At 41.6% G+C, this 20411-nt stretch overlaps 1 protein-coding gene across 3 annotated transcripts in view; it reads right to left on the reverse strand.

The window, feature by feature from the left end:
* The window catches only part of arl15b (ADP-ribosylation factor-like 15b), a 69975-nt gene extending 49950 nt beyond the window's left edge, over positions 1-20025 (reverse strand). The window contains exons 1-2 of one of the 3 annotated variants that reach the window (XM_020457942.2): positions 19618-20009; positions 7039-7293 (exon numbers count right to left, since the gene is read on the reverse strand). In XM_020457942.2, the coding sequence (XP_020313531.1) occupies positions 7039-7092 (54 nt within the window). In that variant the 5' untranslated portion in view covers positions 7093-7293; positions 19618-20009. Of the gene's footprint in view, positions 1-7038; positions 7294-7683; positions 7743-19617 lie in introns of those variants that run through there. The other 2 variants (XM_020457943.2, XM_020457944.2) reach the window with 2 other exon arrangements.
* Between the last annotated feature and the right edge of the window lie 386 nt (positions 20026-20411).

Genomic DNA, 20411 nt, shown 5'->3' on the forward strand with positions numbered 1-20411 from the left:
GCTTGGAGAAGCCTGATTACCAGGCAGTTTGGTAGGCTACTAATGATCCTCAGCGGCATCAGAGCTTGGAGGAGCCTGATTACCAGACAGTTTGGTAGGCTACTAATGATCATCAGCGGCATCAGAGCTTGGAGGAGCCTGATTACCAGGCAGTTTGGTAGGCTACTAATGATCATCAGCGGCATCAGAGCCTAATTTCGTGACTAAACGGTGACGTGGAATTTGACTGACATCATTACTCGTGACCGCCGGTGTGGTGGTGATACTGACAACGTAACAGCCCTAGGATGCACCCTTGTGGGGCCCCCATGTTGAGGATCAGTTTGGAGTAGGTAATGTTGCCTACCTTCACCACCTGAAGACAGCCGGTCAGGAAGTTCAGGACCCAGTTGCATAGGGAGAAGTTCAGTCACTGGGCGATATAGCCTAAAACTCATATCTCAATTTTTTCAAAAGCGTATGGACAATAAACAATATATATATCTCAACAACAACAAAAATCCCCTAAGGATCGGACACTTTTTTTCCCGCCTACAAATGACATACCCAAATCTAACTGCCTGTAGCTCAGGACCTGAAGAAAGGATATGCATATTCTTGATACCTGTTGAAAGGAAGCACTTTGAAGTTTATGGAAATGTGAAATTAATGTAGGAGAATATAACACATTAGATCTGATCTTTGAGATGCAAGAGAAAGGCCATAATGTATTATTCCAGCCCAGGCACAATTTATATTTTGGCCACTAGATGACAGCAGTGTATGTGCAAAGTTTTAGACTTATCCAATGAACCATTACATATCTGTTCAAAATGTTATATCAATACTGCCCAAATGTGACTAATTGGTTTATTAATACATTTTCAAGTTCATAACTGTGCACTCTCCTCAAACAATAGCATGGTATTATTTCACTGTAATAGCTACTGTAAATTGGGCAGTGCAGTTAGATTAACAAGATTGTAAGCTTTCAGCCCATATAAGACATGTCTATGTCCTGGGAAATGTTCTTGTTAATTACAACCTCATGCTAATCACATTAGCCTACGTTAGCTCAACCGTCCCGCGGGGGGCGACACCGATCCCGTAGAGGTTAAAGGTAAAATACACTGCATTTCAAACAGTCAATAATAATCTAATGAATTCAGGGCTTGTGAAATTAAACCCGGGCTGTGAGCTTTGTTGTGAGTTTAAAGGGCACTATGGTATTGAAGGCCAAGCTGTAGTCAAAGAACAACATCCTCATATATGCATTCCTTGTCCGGGTGGGTAAGAGCAGTGTACAGTGCAATGGCGACTGCGTTGTCCGTGGATTTGTCGAGCATTAGACAAATTGGAGCGGGTTGAGTGTGTCTGTGAGGGAGGAGGTGATGTGGTCTTTGACTAGCCTCGGAAAGCACTTCATGATGACAGAAGTGAGTTGTGCAAAGAGTTTTATTCAACATGATTCACAGCTTTAATGGCTGCCAAAGGTGCTTCCAACCAAATACGTTGAATAACTTTATTTCAATTTTAAACTTCTTCTTCTTCTTTTAACTTCGAAAAAAAATGGTGAGTAGGTTGTGTAGATCTGTTGGAACAAATATATAATTGTGAAAAAAGTTCAAGGGTGTAGACTTTCTATAGGCACTGAGCAAAACAGGGCTGACTTTTTCTTGAGCAGATGGTCTGGGGGCTGGAACATAATTACAAATCATTTGTAGACTGCAAATTGGCCTGCAAGAAGCTCAAACAGTTATACTATTTGACTAAAACACAATCATTTCAAGCCTTGCTTACATTTGTATATGATAACATCTCTTTATTATGCGTGGGAATACTTTGGAACAGATTTAATAAATTAAATCACTTGTAGCTGATTTGCTGGTATTTTGACAGTCTTAAGTCCAACTATATAAAAAAAATTAACCGGTTTCAAGGACAATTACTTGAATGATAGCTATACAAACCTTGTTAAATAAAAATGTAATTAAAAACCCCCAGCACAGAACAGGTAGGACAGGCTTCTGTAGCTTTCCCCTGTGAATGCATACACTCATTAGCTACAGAGCTATACAAAACCAAGATTCAACATTGTCATATCAAACAATGTCTATTGATAACACAACAGCAATGTGTGTTGCAACCATACTTGTATAGCCACAGACAGAACAAGGAGACAGATGTTTAACTGGGTGTACCATATGGGTAAAACATTTTAAAAAGCAGACTAACTCAGTTGCCGGAGAGGAAGGAAACCGCTCAGGGAATTCACCGTGAGGCCAATGTTGACTATTAAACAGTTACAGTGTTTAATGTCTACGATAGGAGAAAACTGAGGACGGATCAAAAACATTGTAGCTACTCCACAATACTAACCTAATTGACAGCACCATGTTATGGGTATGCTTGTAATTGTTAAGGACTAGGGAGTTTTTCCAGGATAAAAATAAACGGAATGGAGCGAAGCACGGGCAAAATCCCAGAGTAAAACATGGTTCAATCTGCTTTCTACCAGCCACTGGGAGATGAACCAGAATAAGACCCTCAATATTTATTGGAAAGGAGCATCAAGCTCCCCCCCTTGCACTTGCATCATAATGTATTTCATCTGTAGCCTAATAAACTGCATGCTTTCCTGAGGCGTAAGTGGGAGGTCCACACGACATGTCCTTTCCACTGCCATTTCTCGCAGAATTAATATTGCCGAGACAAAAAGAGCAGACCTTGTCTAGCATATTCCAAATAAAATAGAAAAGACATTTGGAAAGCTTACCGACAAAATTAGCTGTTTCCATCCAGGCCTGCCGTGACAGTTTTTATTTATCCAACAAAATTTGCTGTTTCCATCCAGGCCTGCCGTGACAGTTTTTATTTATCCGACATGTAATTCAGTTGCATAAAAAGGTTGGATGGAACCCTGGTTACAAACACACTAAATGATTCAGACTGAACAAACATCCTGTATTGCACATGGGGGAAGAGCTTCGCTAATGCAAAACTAGCCTGGCTCTTAGCTGTAACATACAGCTATTTATGATACATCATCATCATCATGCAATGAACGAACGTTGGCTGGCCACTAAAGCACAAACAGGCTGGACCACGAGGCTAGACCTAATGCAAAACTAGCCTGGCTCTTAGCTGTAACATACAGCTATTTATGATACATCATCATCATCATGCAATGAACGAACGTTGGCTGGCCACTAAAGCACAAACAGGCTGGACCACGAGGCTAGACCTAATGCAAAACTAGCCTGGCTCTTAGCTGTAACATACAGCTATTTATGATACATCATCATCATCATGCAATGAACGAACGTTGGCTGGCCACTAAAGCACAAACAGGCTGGACCACGAGGCTAGACCTAATGCAAAACCACAGGTACAGAATCACAACAGGAAGTAGCCCGCAGCGTGAAGTGAGTTTTCCTATTCTGGTCACCATGGTAACCGTGGGCAGTGCCAGGCCAAGGCCAGAGAATCCGGCCAGTTTGACAACTGGACGGGGCCGGGGGAACAACAGGAAACAGGAAAGGGACTTTGAATTGGAGGTTATAAAGACTGGGACTCAACTGAACTGAGGAAGTGCAGAATTGGAATTGAAAACATTCAGAAGGCTACAGAAATACACATTAACAGCACACAAACACATAGCAGAGATGCTTAAATCACTTCAAACTATATTTGGTCTATAAATCCCTGTCTGCTGTGAATGGACATATCATCAATGCTGATCTATAGACGCACCTTTACGAGAAAGAAGTTGGGTCCCTTTCTTTTCACACGACATGTCTGAAAGAGATTATATATGTCTTTGAGATACCCTACCCCAAGGAAATCAGGAAATCTGTACAGTATAGATGCCATATCATCCAATAGACCTGGAGAAGTGTACATGAGGACATTAGCCCTCTCCAGTACGTACTCTCTCTCCACTCAGTGGTGAAGTAGAGTGCTACATGATGCAACAGAGGGATGTTTCTGTATTCATATTTCAGGATGTTACGACTAGTGTCAGACTCCACAAAGCTCCTGCTAAGAGCTAAACTGTGAGGTGGTCCCCTGCTGTCTATAGCCCAGTATCATTCACATGCCATCCGTTCGTTCGGTTTGGCAGAGAAAGCTAGTGTGAATCCCAAATGGCAACCTATTCCCTATATATTGCACTATTTTTGACTAGAGAAACTAGGGTGCCATTTGGGAAGCATTGCATTTTTTCTCCCTGGCTGGCCCTGCATTCAGACAGTCTTGCTAAGGCTCAGAGCTCTGGCTAATCTACACTGAGTGTACAAAACATTAAGGACACCGTCCTAATTGAGTTGCACTCCAATGCTTCCCACAGTTGTGCCAAGTTGTCTGGATGTCCTTTGGGTGGTGGACCATTCTCGATACAAAACGGGAAACTGTTGAGTGTGAAAAAACGCCGCCGCGTTGCAGTTCTTGACACAAACCGGTGTACCTGGCACCTACTACTATGCCCCGTTCAAAGGCACTTCAATATGATGTCTTGTCCATTCACCCTCTGAGTGGTACACATACACAATCCATGTCTCAATTGTCTCAAAGCTTAAAAATCCTTCTTAACCTGCCTCCTCCCCTTAATCTACACTGATTGAAGTGTATTTAACAAGTGGCCTCAATAAGAGATCATAGCGTTCACCTGGTCATTCTGTCATGGAAAGAGCAGGTGTCCTTACTGTTTTGTACACACAGTGCATGATCGGAACTCAAATTCTGAGCAAAACAGAAAAAGCTGTTGAGAGGGTAAATCATGAGCTAAATCTGTAAATCATCAGCTGAGTAAATCAGAATCTGTTCACGAGAGGGGTTGGATAGAATCTGTTCACAAGAGGGGTTGGATAGAATCTGTTCACGAGAGGGGTTGGATAGAATCTGTTCACGAGAGGGGTTGGATAGAATCTGTTCACGAGAGGGGTTGGATAGAATCTGTTCACGAGAGGGGATGGATAGAATCTGTTCACGAGAGGGGTTGGATAAACATTTGATTAAGTGTAGAATGGCCAGTCAGTATGTTGGGTAACTGACTGGTCAGTCTACCTCCTCCACCAACGTCTCTTCCCGCAGCCACCCTGTCTCACATCTGGCAAACAAGGCTGCCTCCACCATGGCCTATGGGTTAATGTTCCAGACCCGTGAGAAGCACAAAGCAGACGTCAATCTTTGTTTCCCCTAACTCAAACAGCCCATTCAGTGGATGTTTTTCTCCAATAGCTTCCTGTTTGGGCTTGTTAAGGCCCTCATTTCCCAGAAGGCCATAGGGGTGGTTGCCTTGGCCGCATAACGGGCAGGGTCAATCTCAGCTGAATAACTGAACCGTGGGATATTCCCCTTGGTGGGGTGGAACGACCGACAGGCCGGCCTGCCACATCCTGCTTTATCAAAGTGAGGAAGTGCAGTGAGCTGGGTGGAGCCCAGTAGCCTATATTCAGCATCCCCCTCCCTCCAGAGTCCAGACTTCACCTATCTCCACTCCACTGTATGACCCATCAACTGTATACCAACACATAACAGGGGTTGGGTTTTGAGACCACATAAATATTTAATAATCACCATAGGCCTAAGTCTCACCATTCAAGCTTGAACTGACAGCTTTCAGGCCTTTACAAATTCCCTGTCGTAGGAAACTTGAGATGTGCAGCTGATGTCACAAAGTGCTGTACAGAAACCCAGCCTAAACCCCCAAAAACAGCAAGCAATGCATGTGTAGAAGCACAGTGGCTAGGAAAAACTCCCTAGAAAGGCCGGAACCTAGGAAGAAACCTAGAGGGGAACCAGGCTATAAGGGGTGGCCAGTCCTCTTCTGGCTCTTCTAACAGAACATGGCCAAGATGTTCAAGTGTTCATAGATGACAAGCAGGGTCAAATAATACTAATAATAATAGGCCTAGTTGCCTACTGCATGTGACACGTCTTCGAAGTAGCCTAATATGTCTGTTTTTTCACAGTTCAATGAGCACAGTTCCCCGAGGCTGTTGAATAATGATGATATCTGTGAACTTCTAGAACAAGGTTCCGGTTAACCCGTTTCCCCCTTTAGGGAGAGATCAGGCCGATAAAAGCAATTACCACTTCCACTAAAGACCAGTGAGCTCTAATGACAGACATTAACACCCACAGCCACGAGCGCTGGCCACTCAACCAAACCTACCTATTATCACACGGCCTAGGCCTAACCAGAGCCCCCCCCCCCCCCCCAAAAGAAAAATTGCTCGAAACCACTCAAACATAACTGCTGAAAAGTGTTAAACGAAGCAGCCAGTGTACTGTAATAACAGCGTCATAACATTTTTTCCATCGGATGGCTTGCTGATAGGTCATCATCTTTCAAAAGGTCAACTGGCCCAGGAACATCTGATAAAACACACGTGATAAACAACTGACTCGAGTCCAAGCACAACATCTAAGACATTTCCACACTCTGGCAGTGGTTGGATTCCATGTCATACTGCAACCTCGTACTGAACATAAACAGACAAGCCCAGCAAACCACCACACTCATATTACTCTAGCTCCTTTAACACACATCTGATGTACTTCAGTCCAGCAGCAGGGGAAGCGTTGCCACCCGACTTCTGGGATCAAAAGATATGTTCCCAGCACAGCTGGAATGTCAGAGATCAGGTGGGTACCAGCTGATCACTCTGTGCCAGACAGACCAGAGCAGAGCATTCCTGAAGGAAGGCACGACTGGACATGCCTGATCAGAGTTCTCTTCTGGAATCCTGCCTAGAGGGTGAGAGGAGGCCTTGGAGCAGAGGTGGTTCTCTGCCCACAGCACTAGCTGCTCTCTCTAGCTACAGGACAAGCACAAAATAGGCCAAGTATACAATCAACGCACATTCCAAGGGTGGAGTGGAAGGAAATAGTTCATATACATTTCATGGGGGGGGGGGGGGGGGGGGTCTTGGAAGATCACACAATCCTATCAACCGACATGAGACTTATCACCAACGTAACAACAGACAGGACAGAGGAGACGGAGGAAGGTGCACTCAAAGCTATTATGCTAAAGACACATGCTGTTGTCCTTACCGTATAGGCGCCAATCCTGCAAATGCATAGGGTGAGATGCATGCACTCAGACATTGTCCACGGCTAAAGGCAAGCGCTTTCCTCAACAACTTAACGAGCCACCGACAGCAACAGACAAGAGGACACAGTCAGAGAGGGAGACAGAACAGAGTGAGACAGAGCAGCAGCAGGAGGAAAGCGACAGGACTCTAGTCAGAGTTATGATCCAACGAAGCCCATCGCCAGCTCTCAGCAACTTCATCTGGGAAGTAGAGGCTAGAGAGAGAGAGAGAGAGAGGAGAGAGAGAGACAGGAAATCTGTTCACACTAATTTCGATCAAACGACAGTTATGACACTGGTGATTCAGCAGACTATACGAGGCCTATGGCCGCTAGGCTATGTCTGATCTACAAAGGGTTAGACTAGCGGATCCCACATAACCGGTCCCGTCAACTCGATGTCCAGTTTGAAGATTAACAGGTCTTCACAATACAGTCAGCATGTCCAGTTTAAAAAAAAAAATCCTTATAATACAGTCAACATGCAAAAAAACATCTACCGTCCTCCGGCCTTCCAAAACCTGATTCCACTGAGCTACAGTAAGCTGGTCAAGTCTGTAAAGGCCCTGCAGAAGAGTTTATTAGAAGCAGATCTGGAAAAGGTACCTCTGTTCTCTCACGGTCTGTGTCACACTCCTATCCTCAAAACCTTTCCCTATGAATGTGAACCAATAGGCTAGTCTTCCACTCCTGTCTTGGTAATGTTTTACAAACTGGTTTCCACACCGCTCACCAATAACCAATTTCTCAGAGTTCTTCAGTGACTCTTGGACTGCAAGCTACACTGTTGGATGAAAGGAGGCAGAGGCACTTGGAAAAGTCCACACGTCATTATTATAAGGATGTCTTACTAAGACTGACTTGTGAAAAACAGAAGACATAAAAAAAGGACAGATACTTGACTCAAAACTCACTAGTCAAGAAAAGTTACTTATTATTGTAATAGGCCTAGAAAATCATTGAGAGGACAGAAAGTGAGAGTGGAATGTTTGAGACTCTAGAACTGAACTGTTTTTCACCTGTGGTTCTAAATCCCATCCAAAGAAAGAGAGTTGAAATTAAGACTTCTAGATCCAAAATGACCTCACTTCCTTAAGAGGATGTAGGCCTAGTTTATCCGATGAGTAGGCAGCTCGAGATAATGTAGCCTTCTGTACACAGACGTATTTTTATATAATAACGATGATACAGGGTGACTAATTCCCCACATGCTAAAACTATCAGACCCATACAGTATATTCAGATAACAGCCTACATAAATGTAATCTAAATTATATCTAAATAGGCCATATGGGCGATTCCCCACCAGCGTAAGCAAAAAAGTTAGTGATCTGTGATTGCTACATGGTACAGACGACATCTTGGTGTCGTTATACTCCTCATAGCATGCTTTAAAATAAGGACTGTGTTTAGATTGTGAAATATAACTTCTCCCGTTCATTTATTTAAGATTAAATATATTATTATTAATAGCTCAAAGTACCCTTTTTGTTATTTCTTTTAAAAAACACTTTTTTTTTAACATATTGCTTAGAACAATATAAAATAATATGTGATACAACATCCTTCCTCCCAATGATGTTTCAACGTGAGACTAGATTATGCTGGCGTGGAAATCGCCCAGAGACCAATCAGCTCAGAAAAAGATCTGCTGTGAAAAGATCTGAGGTAACTGGTCAAAAGACCAATTAGTGGGGAAAAAAGATCAGTATTGGGCTGCTGGTGTGAACGCAGCCTTTGTGATATCGCTGATCTTTCCCAAGATCCGGGTAACAAAACTAGGCCTGGCTTCTAGCATGAAGTGTGGCCATGACGTCAACTGAACTGCGTGGATATTTCGTGGATATTTCGTCCTATTGCCCTGTTCAGGCGTTGTGGACATTCAAATCTCTTCAGTGATCAAAGGTCACCATCTGATCATCTGCATTAAACAGGTGGTGCTGCATCCCAAATAGCATGCTATTCCCTATAAAGTGCACTACTTTTGACCAGAGCTCAAAGGGCTCTAGTCAAAAGTAGTGCACTATATAAATTTCTTGACCCGAATCAACAGCCTCTTTCATGGAGGTGACCTGTTCCTTCTGTGAGTTAAGAGCAGATAACGTTGTGCCATTCCAAAAAAATGAATTTGACAATGTCAGGCCAAATCCAGAAATGAATCCGTGTCCATAATACAACAAATGAAAGGACTGTGGTGATGGGAAAAGACAGAAGTTGTAAAATGTGAATAAAATAACAATAAAAGAAGCGCCCACCCTCTCCTCCACCTCACACAGTGGAGGAAGCCAAACTCTCTGAAAAAACACAACTGGCAGTTGAAAGAACACTCGTCTCCGTGCCAACCGCTAAGGGCAAGGGGTCCACCCATTCCATGTAAGCTGAAAATCTCCCGTGGATGGTTTTTTTTCCATCATAACAGCTGTGATGCACTGCAGGGCTCCAATAATGTTTTCCCTCAACAAATTCTATGGAAAATTGTAATCCTTGAGGTTAAGTAGAGAGTGGACTGGAGAGTGGAGAGCGAGTAGCTAATCTTTAATTTAACTGTTTATTGCCTGTGATCCAGTCTAGTGGGGTTTAGTCCCTCTCCATGCACAGTAATATCACTATCCTGATGCCAGATCTGCGTGTGGGGTACTTATCTAATCAAAACATAGTGTATTATTTTTTATTAGTTACATTATTTATTTTTTTACATTTTTCCGTCCACTTTGACATTAAGAGTATTTTGTGTACAATTGTTGCCAAAACAATTTGACAATTCAATCCATTTTAACCTCACTTTGTAAAACAACAAAATGTGGAGAAGGGCCTGAATACTTTCTCAAGGCACTGACTGTATCTTTAAGATATTTGCTCATTTCTCTCCATCATAAGGAAGGAGGATAATGAAAGTTCACACAAGTAACAGGTAAAAGTAGACTTATCAGTTAGTTGTAGTGTTTTTACTGATATCAATTTTGTTTATCAATTCTTCTGCAAATTCATTGGCTACAATGGGAAATTAAAGTAGTTACAAACCACAGTTGAGTTCATAAGTTTGGACAGCACAATACTATACAGTACAGCACAGTAGAGCGCAGTAAGTAAGTATAGTTCGGTACAGTACTATACATTAGAGTAGAGTACTGAACTATACTCTACTGCACTGAACTCTACTGTAGGGCTGAGAGATATTTCGAATGAAGCTGATTCATTCCTATGTATGTTTTTGTGCGATATTCCAAATGTCTGTATCGCAGAATCGAGGTTGTTTGTAAATTTAGTTTTTATGAGCGTTCATTTCCACTTGTTCTCATGTTGTCTTTTTGGTCTCGTCTGCTCCTTCTGTGCTGGGCACCTTCCCATTTACACCCCGACAGGCGACAAGCTTAGGTTCAAAATAAGCGCACTGGGCTTATTTTGGGACAAATTTTTAGGAGATTGAAACTTCTCTCTTCGCCTCTTTCTCCCAAGCCCCTCCCTCTACCACTCACAACAACAAAGATGAGAGATCACTTCTTCCTCTCTGACAAACAGCTTCAACTCGCAATTTGGACACCGAAACATCATTTTGACTGTAATAGAGGAGAAGTTAACCCTTCCTTGTATATGCTTCAACTCCTCAAATTTCAATCATAATAGACAATAATAAAACGCATGTACCAATGAACATTCATTCTGGAAAATTAACACTCTGTTTCGTGCACAATTACGGTACCACGTATCGCTAGCAACATTTTAATCAAATAAAGATTGTTATACTAGCGGTTTAGTCTGTGTTTTATACATGTGCAATAAGGATAAAACAATTATATAAGGAATTGGCAACTGCTTCTCATCCCGAGAAATAAGGTAGGCCACTTTATTTCATCATCTGAACAAAGTGGACAGGCTAGCATGCTGTTGGAGACGGACAGAAGGGTGTGTTCGTTACAATTAAACTGTTTTACCTTGTTAGCTGAATTCAGAGCTTGTGAAATTATACCTAGATCCAACTTGGCTAAACTTGATTTATAAATATTAGCTGGCTACTCACTAGCACGTGGGCTTGTGCTTGAAAGATTGTTAATGAGGCCGGTGTTCATTTTCTATAATGCCTGCTAGATTATTACTGAATGTGCATTATGCGTGGTTTTTATACACAGACCTGAAAGCCAGATCAGTGTTTACTGATTAGTGGGGTCTTACGGTTGTGGAAGGCATATATTTCAGCCTAGGTATAATTTCAAACTCTGAATTAATTAGATTATTGCTGTTTAAAATGCAGTATATTTGACTTTGAAAATTGTACAAAGTTGATTTAGATAATTCTAATTTGTTTTAAATCGAGATGCATATCGTGAATCGCCCAAAGGTTAGAAAAAAAATAGAGATATGAGTTTTAGGCCATATCGCCCAGCCCTACTCTACTGTACACTAGTATACCCTACTGAACTGAACTGTACTGTTATGTGCTGTACTCTACTTAGCTGTGCTTTGACGTCCAAATTTGTGAAACAGACGTCTACGTTCAGATTTGGTCCGGCGCAACCAAATGTCGTCATGCTTGGGGGCAAATAATAATATAATCTTGTGAAACAGACGTCTACGTTCAGATTTGGTCCGGCGCAACCAAATGTCGTCATGCTTGGGGGCAAATAATAATATAATCTTGTGAAACAGACGTCTACGTTCAGATTTGGTCCGGCGCAACCAAATGTCGTCATGCTTGGGGGCAAATAATAGCCAGTGCGTAAAATAATACCTCAAATATGCAAAGGTGGATATTGCATATTTATACATTTGTGTTCCTATTTAGGCTTCATCACCATATCCATAATTATGCATTTCTGTGTTGCACAGATCAGGAGTTACAGGGTGTAAATCCACTACACTGTAGTTCAATGATCTACATACATTTAGTCAGTGTCACGTCATCGCTGACACCCCATTCTTTTCTGCAGACATCGTTGAATCTTAATTCGGAGCAGATATTTAACAGTGTTTTTGAAAAATGTGGAAACAATAAAAATAAAAAAAAACTGAAGGAGATTTTACCAAAACTCTGTTGGCATCTGAACAGTTCTTCCAGTAAATGGTGTTTTTTGTCAAATGTTCAGTGTAAATTGTTAAAAGTAGTCATTGTGCATAGAACTGTATGGTTTGTTAAACTGTGAAATCAATGTTTTTTTGTTTGGCATACATTTTAAGTGAACGTGGAATTGCCCATACCACAACACCAAAGATAAAACCTCATCATCTGTAACAGTAATAAGAGAAGGCCTACCCAAACAATCCCTTTTTTCTAAGCTTGTCACCTGCCTTCCCACCTTTGGGACAATGACTCCCATTGGGGAGATGCACACAGGACAAAAAGGAGCGAGAAACGAGACCAAAAATACAACATGAGAACAAGCGGACATAAACGCTCTTGGAATATCGCGCAAAAAACATATATTAGGATTCATCAAATTAATTCGATATATCGCTCAGCCCTAGTTCCTTACTAATCAGTGACCTTAAAATTCATCAATCAAGTAAAAGGGAGGAACGAAAACTCGCAGACACTCTGCCATCCGTGGAGCGAGTTTGGCACGTGCTGTAGACCATACTACTTACTAGTGATACACCGATACCGATATCCGATATTTTCCTTGCCAAATAAACCTGATACCGATATTTAAAAATGTTGCGGCCTTTTAAGCATTTTAGCACAGTTAAATAGTTAACACACACACACGGACGCAGTGGTCTAAGGCACTGCATCTCAGTGCAAGAGGAGTCACTACAGTCCCTGGTTCGAATCCATGCTGTATCACATCCGGCCGTGATTGGGAGTCCCATAAGACGGCGCAAAATTGGCCCAGCGTTAATGTAAATAAATAGGCCGTCAATGTAAATAAATATATGTTCTTAACTGACTTGCCTAGTTAAAAAGGTTACACGCACACCACACTGACCAAAAAGTTATTTTGTTGGCATTTACGTATGTCCCCATTACCTGTAAAACATAATCAAAACCTATTTCTTTCACTTACTTGCTGTGCTGTTTCGTTGTTCAATTGTTCAGTCGTTTCATTGTCAAACAGGGTTTCTATGGAATGCCGTTTGGGTCTTTGCGTGTCAGAAAAGATACATGTCAAATAACACTATTTGACGTGTGAAATAAGCTTGTTGACCAATCAGGACCTGAATATGACTGCACGTCACATAATAATTTAACTCGTTCAAACATTTTTTTACGTAGTTATTACACATTGATTACACTATCACTCGTATTTCATATGTCACAAGGATTCATCGATACGTATGCTATGATGCTGGTAAAGTTGGTAAAGTTGTGATAGTGTAAAGCTATGATGTTGTGATGCTGGTAAAGCTATGATGCTGGTAAAGACCCTACAGTGCTGGTCATTTTAAAAAAGCTAGCTAGCTGATGGATGCAAACAATGTTCTTCCCCAAAAGCAAAAATCTGTTCCAGTAGCTATAGTTAGCTAGCTAACTATATAGCTTGGTGTCAACATCTAAAATACCCTAATCTATAACACAGTTCTTATTTGATTAATGGTTGTCGGACCCATCGATGTGAAGCTAGCCACAATAAGGATTAGCCAAAATAGTGGACTTTGCAGTTAGCCTTCAAAATAAAAGTATGGCACAATTCTACCATTTGTATTAATTTGCATCACTGTCAATGACACTTATTTTGAAGGCAAACTCCGGTTGAGCCTCACTAGACAGATGAAGCTAGCTGGCTGCTTATAACATTAGCTTTGGGAAACAGGGTTAAGTAGCTGTCTAGCTATTTATTTTAGTGAACTGAAGTTCAATTTCAATAGGCGAATAACAAGCGGCAACCTAGCTAATACTTACTCACAAGGTTACCTAAATCATTGCTAAGAATAATGAAAATGACTGCAGTTTCTATTGGTCATTGTTTTCAGGCTGGTTGTATTGGTGCTAGCTAGGTAACGTTATCCAGCTAAAGCTAGCTACCCCAGAAGTTTAGGTCGAGCAAATGATGCTTTACTACCAACACGGTATTGTAAACACATCGTTTGTGGCTGGTGTTTGCAGACTTTTTTGTACAGCTTTGACAGTGCTACTGTATTTTTGACACAAGCAAAGCTCAAAACGGTGTTCCATAGTATTTATTTTGTGAAGTTAATAACAGTGATGCTAGTACTGTGTAACTCCGGTAGGATAACATCTGAAAAATAGCGCACTTGGTAGTGTGTACCGGTGTTCGGCCAGTCGGCGAAAGCCAACATCCCCCACAACAGAGACCGATTGATTGTCAAGCGCAATGGATTCCAGTATCTTGACGTTAATGGATTTCGCCTTTGAGTTGTCTCTCTGAAATGTTCTTACTCTTTCAAATGTCTGCTCGACTTGTTGACTGCTCGAGCCACACAGCAGACGTTGTGTGCTAGGTTAGGAATGCTGTGTTGCACATGTAGCGCTACATTTTATGTGGCGTCATTACGTCATGTACCTACGTTCTATAGGTATTCACGTCAGCTTTGACATCGGTTTTTCACATTGGTGTTAAACTAGACATCGGGCCGATACCGATGTTGGCATTTTTAGTTAATATTGGCAGATTCCGATATGTTCACCGATATATCATGCATCCCTAACATTTACCAAGAGAGTTTTCATCTAGATTTTTTGTAGCTGTCTATTTACCACCACAAACCGATGCTGGCACTAAGACCGCAATCAACAAGCTGTATAGGGTCATAGGCAAAACCAAAAATTCTCATCCAGAGGCGGCGCTCCTAGTGGCCGATGATTTTAACGCAGAAAACTGAAATCAGTCTTATGTCATTTCTACCAGCATGTCACCTGTGCAACTAGATCATCTTTACTCCACACACAGTGACGCATACAAAGCTCTCTCTCACCCTCCATTTGGCAAATCTGACAATAACTCTATCCTCCCGATTACTGCTTACAAGTAAAAACTTAAAACAGGAAGTAACATTGACGCGTTCAATATGAAAGTGGCCTGATGAAGCAGTAGCTAAGCTACAGGACGATTTTGCTAGCACAGACTGGAATATGTTCCGGGACTCATCCGATGGCATTAAAGGAGTTTACCAATCAGTCACAGGCTTCATTAATAAGTCTATCAACGACGTTGTCCCCACAGTGACTGTACGTACATATCCCAACCAGAAGCCATGGATTACAGGCAACATCCGCACTGAGCTAAAGGCGAAAAGCTTAAGGTTTCAGGAAGCAGGACACTAACCCGAACGCTTATAAGAAATCCTGCTATGCCCTCCAAAAAAACATCAAACAGGCAAAGCGTCAATACAGGCCTAAGATCGAATCCTACTACACCGGCTCTGAAGCACATCGGATGTTACAGGGCTTGCAAACTACTATGGATTACAAAGGAAAACTCAGCCGCGAGATGCCAGTGACATGCCAGTGACATGAGCCTACCAGACAAGTGAAATACCTTCAAAGCTAGCTTCGAGGCAATCAACACTGAACCATGCGTGAGATCACCAGCTGTTCCGGACGACTGTGTGATCACTCTTTCCGTAGACGATTTGAGTAAGACCTTTAAACAGGTTAACATTCACAAGGCTGCAGGACCATACAGATTAACAGGATGTGTACTCAAGAGCATGTGCTGACCAGCTGGCAACTGTTTTCACTGACATTTTCAACCTCTACCTGACCCAGTCTGTAATACCTACGTTTCAAGCTGACCACCATAGTCCGTGTGCCCAAGAACACAAAGGTAACCTGTCTAAATTACTATTGCCCCGTCGCACTTACTTCTGTAGCCATGAAATGCTTTGAAAGGCTGGTCATGGCTCACATCAACACCATCACCCCAGACCCACTCCAATTCGCATACCACCCCAACAGATCCACAGATGACGCAATCTCTCTTGCACTCCACACTGTCCTTTCACACTTGGACAAAGCAACTCCTATGCGAGAATGCTGTTCATTGACTACAGCTCAGTGTTCAACACCATAGTGCCCTCCGATCTCATCACTAAGCTAAGGACCCTGGGACTGAACACCTCCCTATGAAACTGCATCCTAGACTTCCTGACAAGATAGGCAACAACACATCCACCACGCTGACCCTTCAACATGGGGGGCCCATCAGCGGTGCGTGCCTAGTCCCCTCCTGTACTCCATTTTCACCCACATGGCATCCAACAGTGAGGCACTACAGAGGGTACTGCGGACGGCTCAGTACATCACTGGGGCCGAGCTCCCTGCCATCCAGGACCTCTATACCAGGCGGTGTCAGATGAAGGCCCTAAAAATGATCAAAGACTCCAGCCACCCTAGTCATATAATGTTATCTCTGCTGCCGCAACAGGACCCTGAGCAGCTTCTACCCAAGCCATAAAATGGCTAAATAGTTAGTCCGGGTAGCTATTTAACTATCGGAATTGACCCATTTTGCACTAACTTTTTTGCCTCATCACATACACTACTGCTACAGTTTACTACTGCTACAGTTTACTATCGGTCACATTATTCGTAGTTATATGTATGGCTCCCGAGTGGCGCAGCGGTCTAAGGTACCACATCTCAGTGCTAGAGGAGTCACTACAGACCCTGGTTCGATTCCAGGCTGTATCACAACTGGCCATGATTGGGAGTCCCATAGGGCGGCGCACAATTGACCCAGCGTCGTCAGTCATTGTAAATACGAATTTGTTCTCAACTGACTTGCCTAGTTAAATAAAGGTTCAATAAAAATATATACATCTACCTCAATTACCTGGTTCCCCTGCACAATTACCTGGTTCCCCTGCACAATTACCTGGTTCCCCTGCACATCGCAAAGTTATTGTTACTCATTGTGTATCTATTATTGCATTGTTGGGAAGGGCCCCTGTTGTCCACACCTGTTGTTTAATGGATTTGATTTCACTGCAAGCCCATTATCTTTCTCCCTCCCTTGGTTGGTTTGCAGCCAACATTTGCAGTGATATTTTCAGCCTAGTTACTTCTTCAGGAAGAGCTCCATCCTACGACAACTTCTTATCAGTTCTTCCCATGGGAGAAAACACAAGGACCTTTACAGTTCAAGGGACAACGAGCTAATGAATGATTCTGCATTCATGCAGGAGTACTGAACTTCGTGGCTATGCCTGTAAACTAAGAAAAAGACAGTCATACCGACAGACAGGTCAAAAGCATTAGCCATATAGCCCCTAAACACAAACAGGGCTGGTATAGACAGCCCCCTCGATGGCCACAATCTTGCGATGTCCACCATACCCCATTCTGACCCCTAGAATGTCTTCAGACATTTACATGAGCTTACCTTATGGGTGGCCATCTCCTTCGACAAAGCAGAATCAATGAGTCAGCCAGCTAACTTTCATACATATTTGGAAATAGTGCCTTCATTAAGTATTCATACCCCTGGACTTGTTCCACATTTTGTTGGGTTACAGACAATTTAAAATAGATTACATTTAGATTTGTCACTGGCCTACACACAATACTCCAGAATGTCAAAGTGGAATTATGTTTTTCAAAAACGTCACAAATGAATTTAAAAAAAGAAGAGTTTAAATGTATTGAGTCAATAAGTATTCAACCCCTTTGTTATGACAACTCTACATTAGTTCAGGAATAAAAATGTGCTTTACAACTCACATATTAAGTTGCAATAATAGTGTTTAACATTATTTTTGAACGACTACCTCACCTCTGTACACATACAACTGTCTGTAAGGTCCTTCAGTCAAGTAGTGCATTTCAAAAACACATTCAACAGCAAACACCAGAGGTTTTACAATGCCTCACAAAGGCAGGCACCTATTGGTAGATGAAAAAATTAAAAAGCTGACATTGAATATCATTTTTTATTGTACAACATGGATCCTGTTTGCAACAAGGCACTAAAGTAATACTACAAAAATGTGGCAAAGCAATTAAGCTTTGGTCCTGAATAGAAAGTGCTTGGTTTGACGCAAATCCAATAAAACCCATTACTGAGTACCACTCTCCATATTGTCAAGCCAAGTAATGACTGCATCATGTTATGGGTATTCTTGTAATCATTAAGAACTGGGGAGGTTTTTTTAGGATAAAAAAGAAACAGAATGGAGCTAAGCACAGGTAAACTCTTAGAGGAAAATCTGGTTCAGTCTGCTTTCCACCAGACACTGGGATATGGATACACCTTTCAGCACGACAATGTCCTAAAACACATGGCCAAATGCACATTTGGCATTTCACAGTAAGGTCTACACTTGTTGTATTCAGTGCAGGTGACAAATAAAATTAGATTTGACATTGGAGTTGCTTACCAAGAAGTGCATTTCTGAGTGGCCAAGTTGAGAGAAATGAGAAATGAAATTTACTAGAAAATATATGGCAAGACCTGAAAATGGTTGTCTAGCAATGATAAAGAATCAATTTGACAGAGCTTGAAGAATTTTGAAAAGAGTAAATAGGCAAATGTTACACAATTCCAGGTGTGCATAGAAGGCTAGCATCCCGGAGTCGCCTATTCTTCACTGTTGACGTCGAGACTGGTGTTTTGCGGGTACTATTTAATGAAGCTGCCAGTTGAGGACTTGTGAGACATCTGTCTCAAACTAGACACTAATGTACTTGTCCTCTTGCTCAGTTGTGCACCGGGGCCTCCCACTCCTCTTTCTATTCTGGTTAGGGCCAGTTTGCGCTGTTCTGTGTACGAGATCTTCAGTTTCTCTGCAATTTCTTGCATGGAATAGCCTTAATTTCTCAGAACAAGAATAGACTGACGAGTTTCCGAAGAAAGTTCTTTGTTTCTGGCCATTTTGAGCCTGTAATTGAACACACAAACGCTGATGTTCCAGATTCTTAACTAGTCTAAAGGCAAGTTTAATTGCTTCTTTAAATCAGAACAACAGTTTTCAGCTGTGCTAACATAATTGCAAAACGGTTTTCTAATGATCAATTAGCCTTTTAAAATGAACTTCGATTAGCGAACACAACGTGCCATTGGAACACAGGAGTGATGGTTGCTGATAATGGGCCTCTGTACACCTATGTAGATATTCCATTAAAAATAAGCCGTTTCCAGCTACAATAGTCATTTACAACATTAACAATGTCTACACTGTACTTCTGATCATTTTTATGTTCTTTTAATGGACCAAAAAAAGTGCTTTCTTTCAAAAACAAGGACATCTCTAAGTGACACCAAACTTTTGAATGGTAGTGTACATACATATATACATACATTACGATGAGGACCATATAATGTGATAAAAAAATATTAGAATGAGCTCAAGCTTTAAACAGCTGGTCTAATAGCCATTATGACTAGGCTACTAGCCTATTATGGCTAAAACTACAGGCAGTCCAAGATTGTTTGTTGGCCCAGTTTTAATGGGTGCAATTTTTGTTGGTGTAAAATAGTCTATAAACTAGCGCTCCTCCAAGCAGATCAGATCGATAGACTGACCCCAAAAGCCTTTATACGGTGTTCAATTAATCAATTACAAAACACCAAAACTGGCTAATTGTCTGAAGTTAAGGGAAACTAAAGTCACACATGGCAGCATGAAAAGCAGAGGAATATACCATACCAGATAATCCATGAAATTCTTCAGTTTGACGTGCTCTTCAAAAAAAGAGAGATTTCAACTACGAAGTTGGTTGGGGTCGGCGTATTCCAGGTAAAATGGATGCATTCAAATCTTGTTTTGGTGTAAACTATTTAGCCTTTGTATTCCCCACCTTGGCCAAAAACAGCAGTATAATCAATGTGTGCAGAGCGTGTTGGTTTCGACGCGTTGAAGCTCTGTGGGTTATGCAATTGCTATTTTCTTATAGACTAGCTAACATAAATCTAAACATGATATTCTATGCACGGCCTTCTTTTCACCTGGCTTTGTTTTGGTCTTTATTCCCTAGCAAGAATCCGATTTTGGGCTGTACAGGATATGTTGCAGGAAGTATGGATAGTTTTTTCAGGGTCTTCACTAGTTACCACAGACACAAATTCGTAATTATGGCTAAACCCGCCCATTTCTATAATTTATTTTCGTAAAATCCTATTCTAAACCTAACATTAACCACACTGCTAATCTTATTGCTAACACTACCCTTATATTAAGACCAAAAATCACGTTTGTGTTTTCATGGATTTTTACGATATAGCCATTTTATATAGCCATTTTGTAGCTGTGGTAACTAGTGATAGCCCTTTATCAGGCGTAGCATTATGAAAGATATTCGAGCGAAACGGTGATATCCGGCTATAGTCTTAATTTGGATACACCTGACTATATGATATATCGCAGACATTTGAAACCCTATACATCAAAATAAATGTTGTTGATGCTATACCAGCGATTAAAGTTGGATGGGTTCAAATCAA

This window comes from Oncorhynchus kisutch, linkage group LG23 (assembly GCF_002021735.2).
Source record: "Oncorhynchus kisutch isolate 150728-3 linkage group LG23, Okis_V2, whole genome shotgun sequence".
Lineage (NCBI taxonomy): Eukaryota > Metazoa > Chordata > Actinopteri > Salmoniformes > Salmonidae > Oncorhynchus > Oncorhynchus kisutch.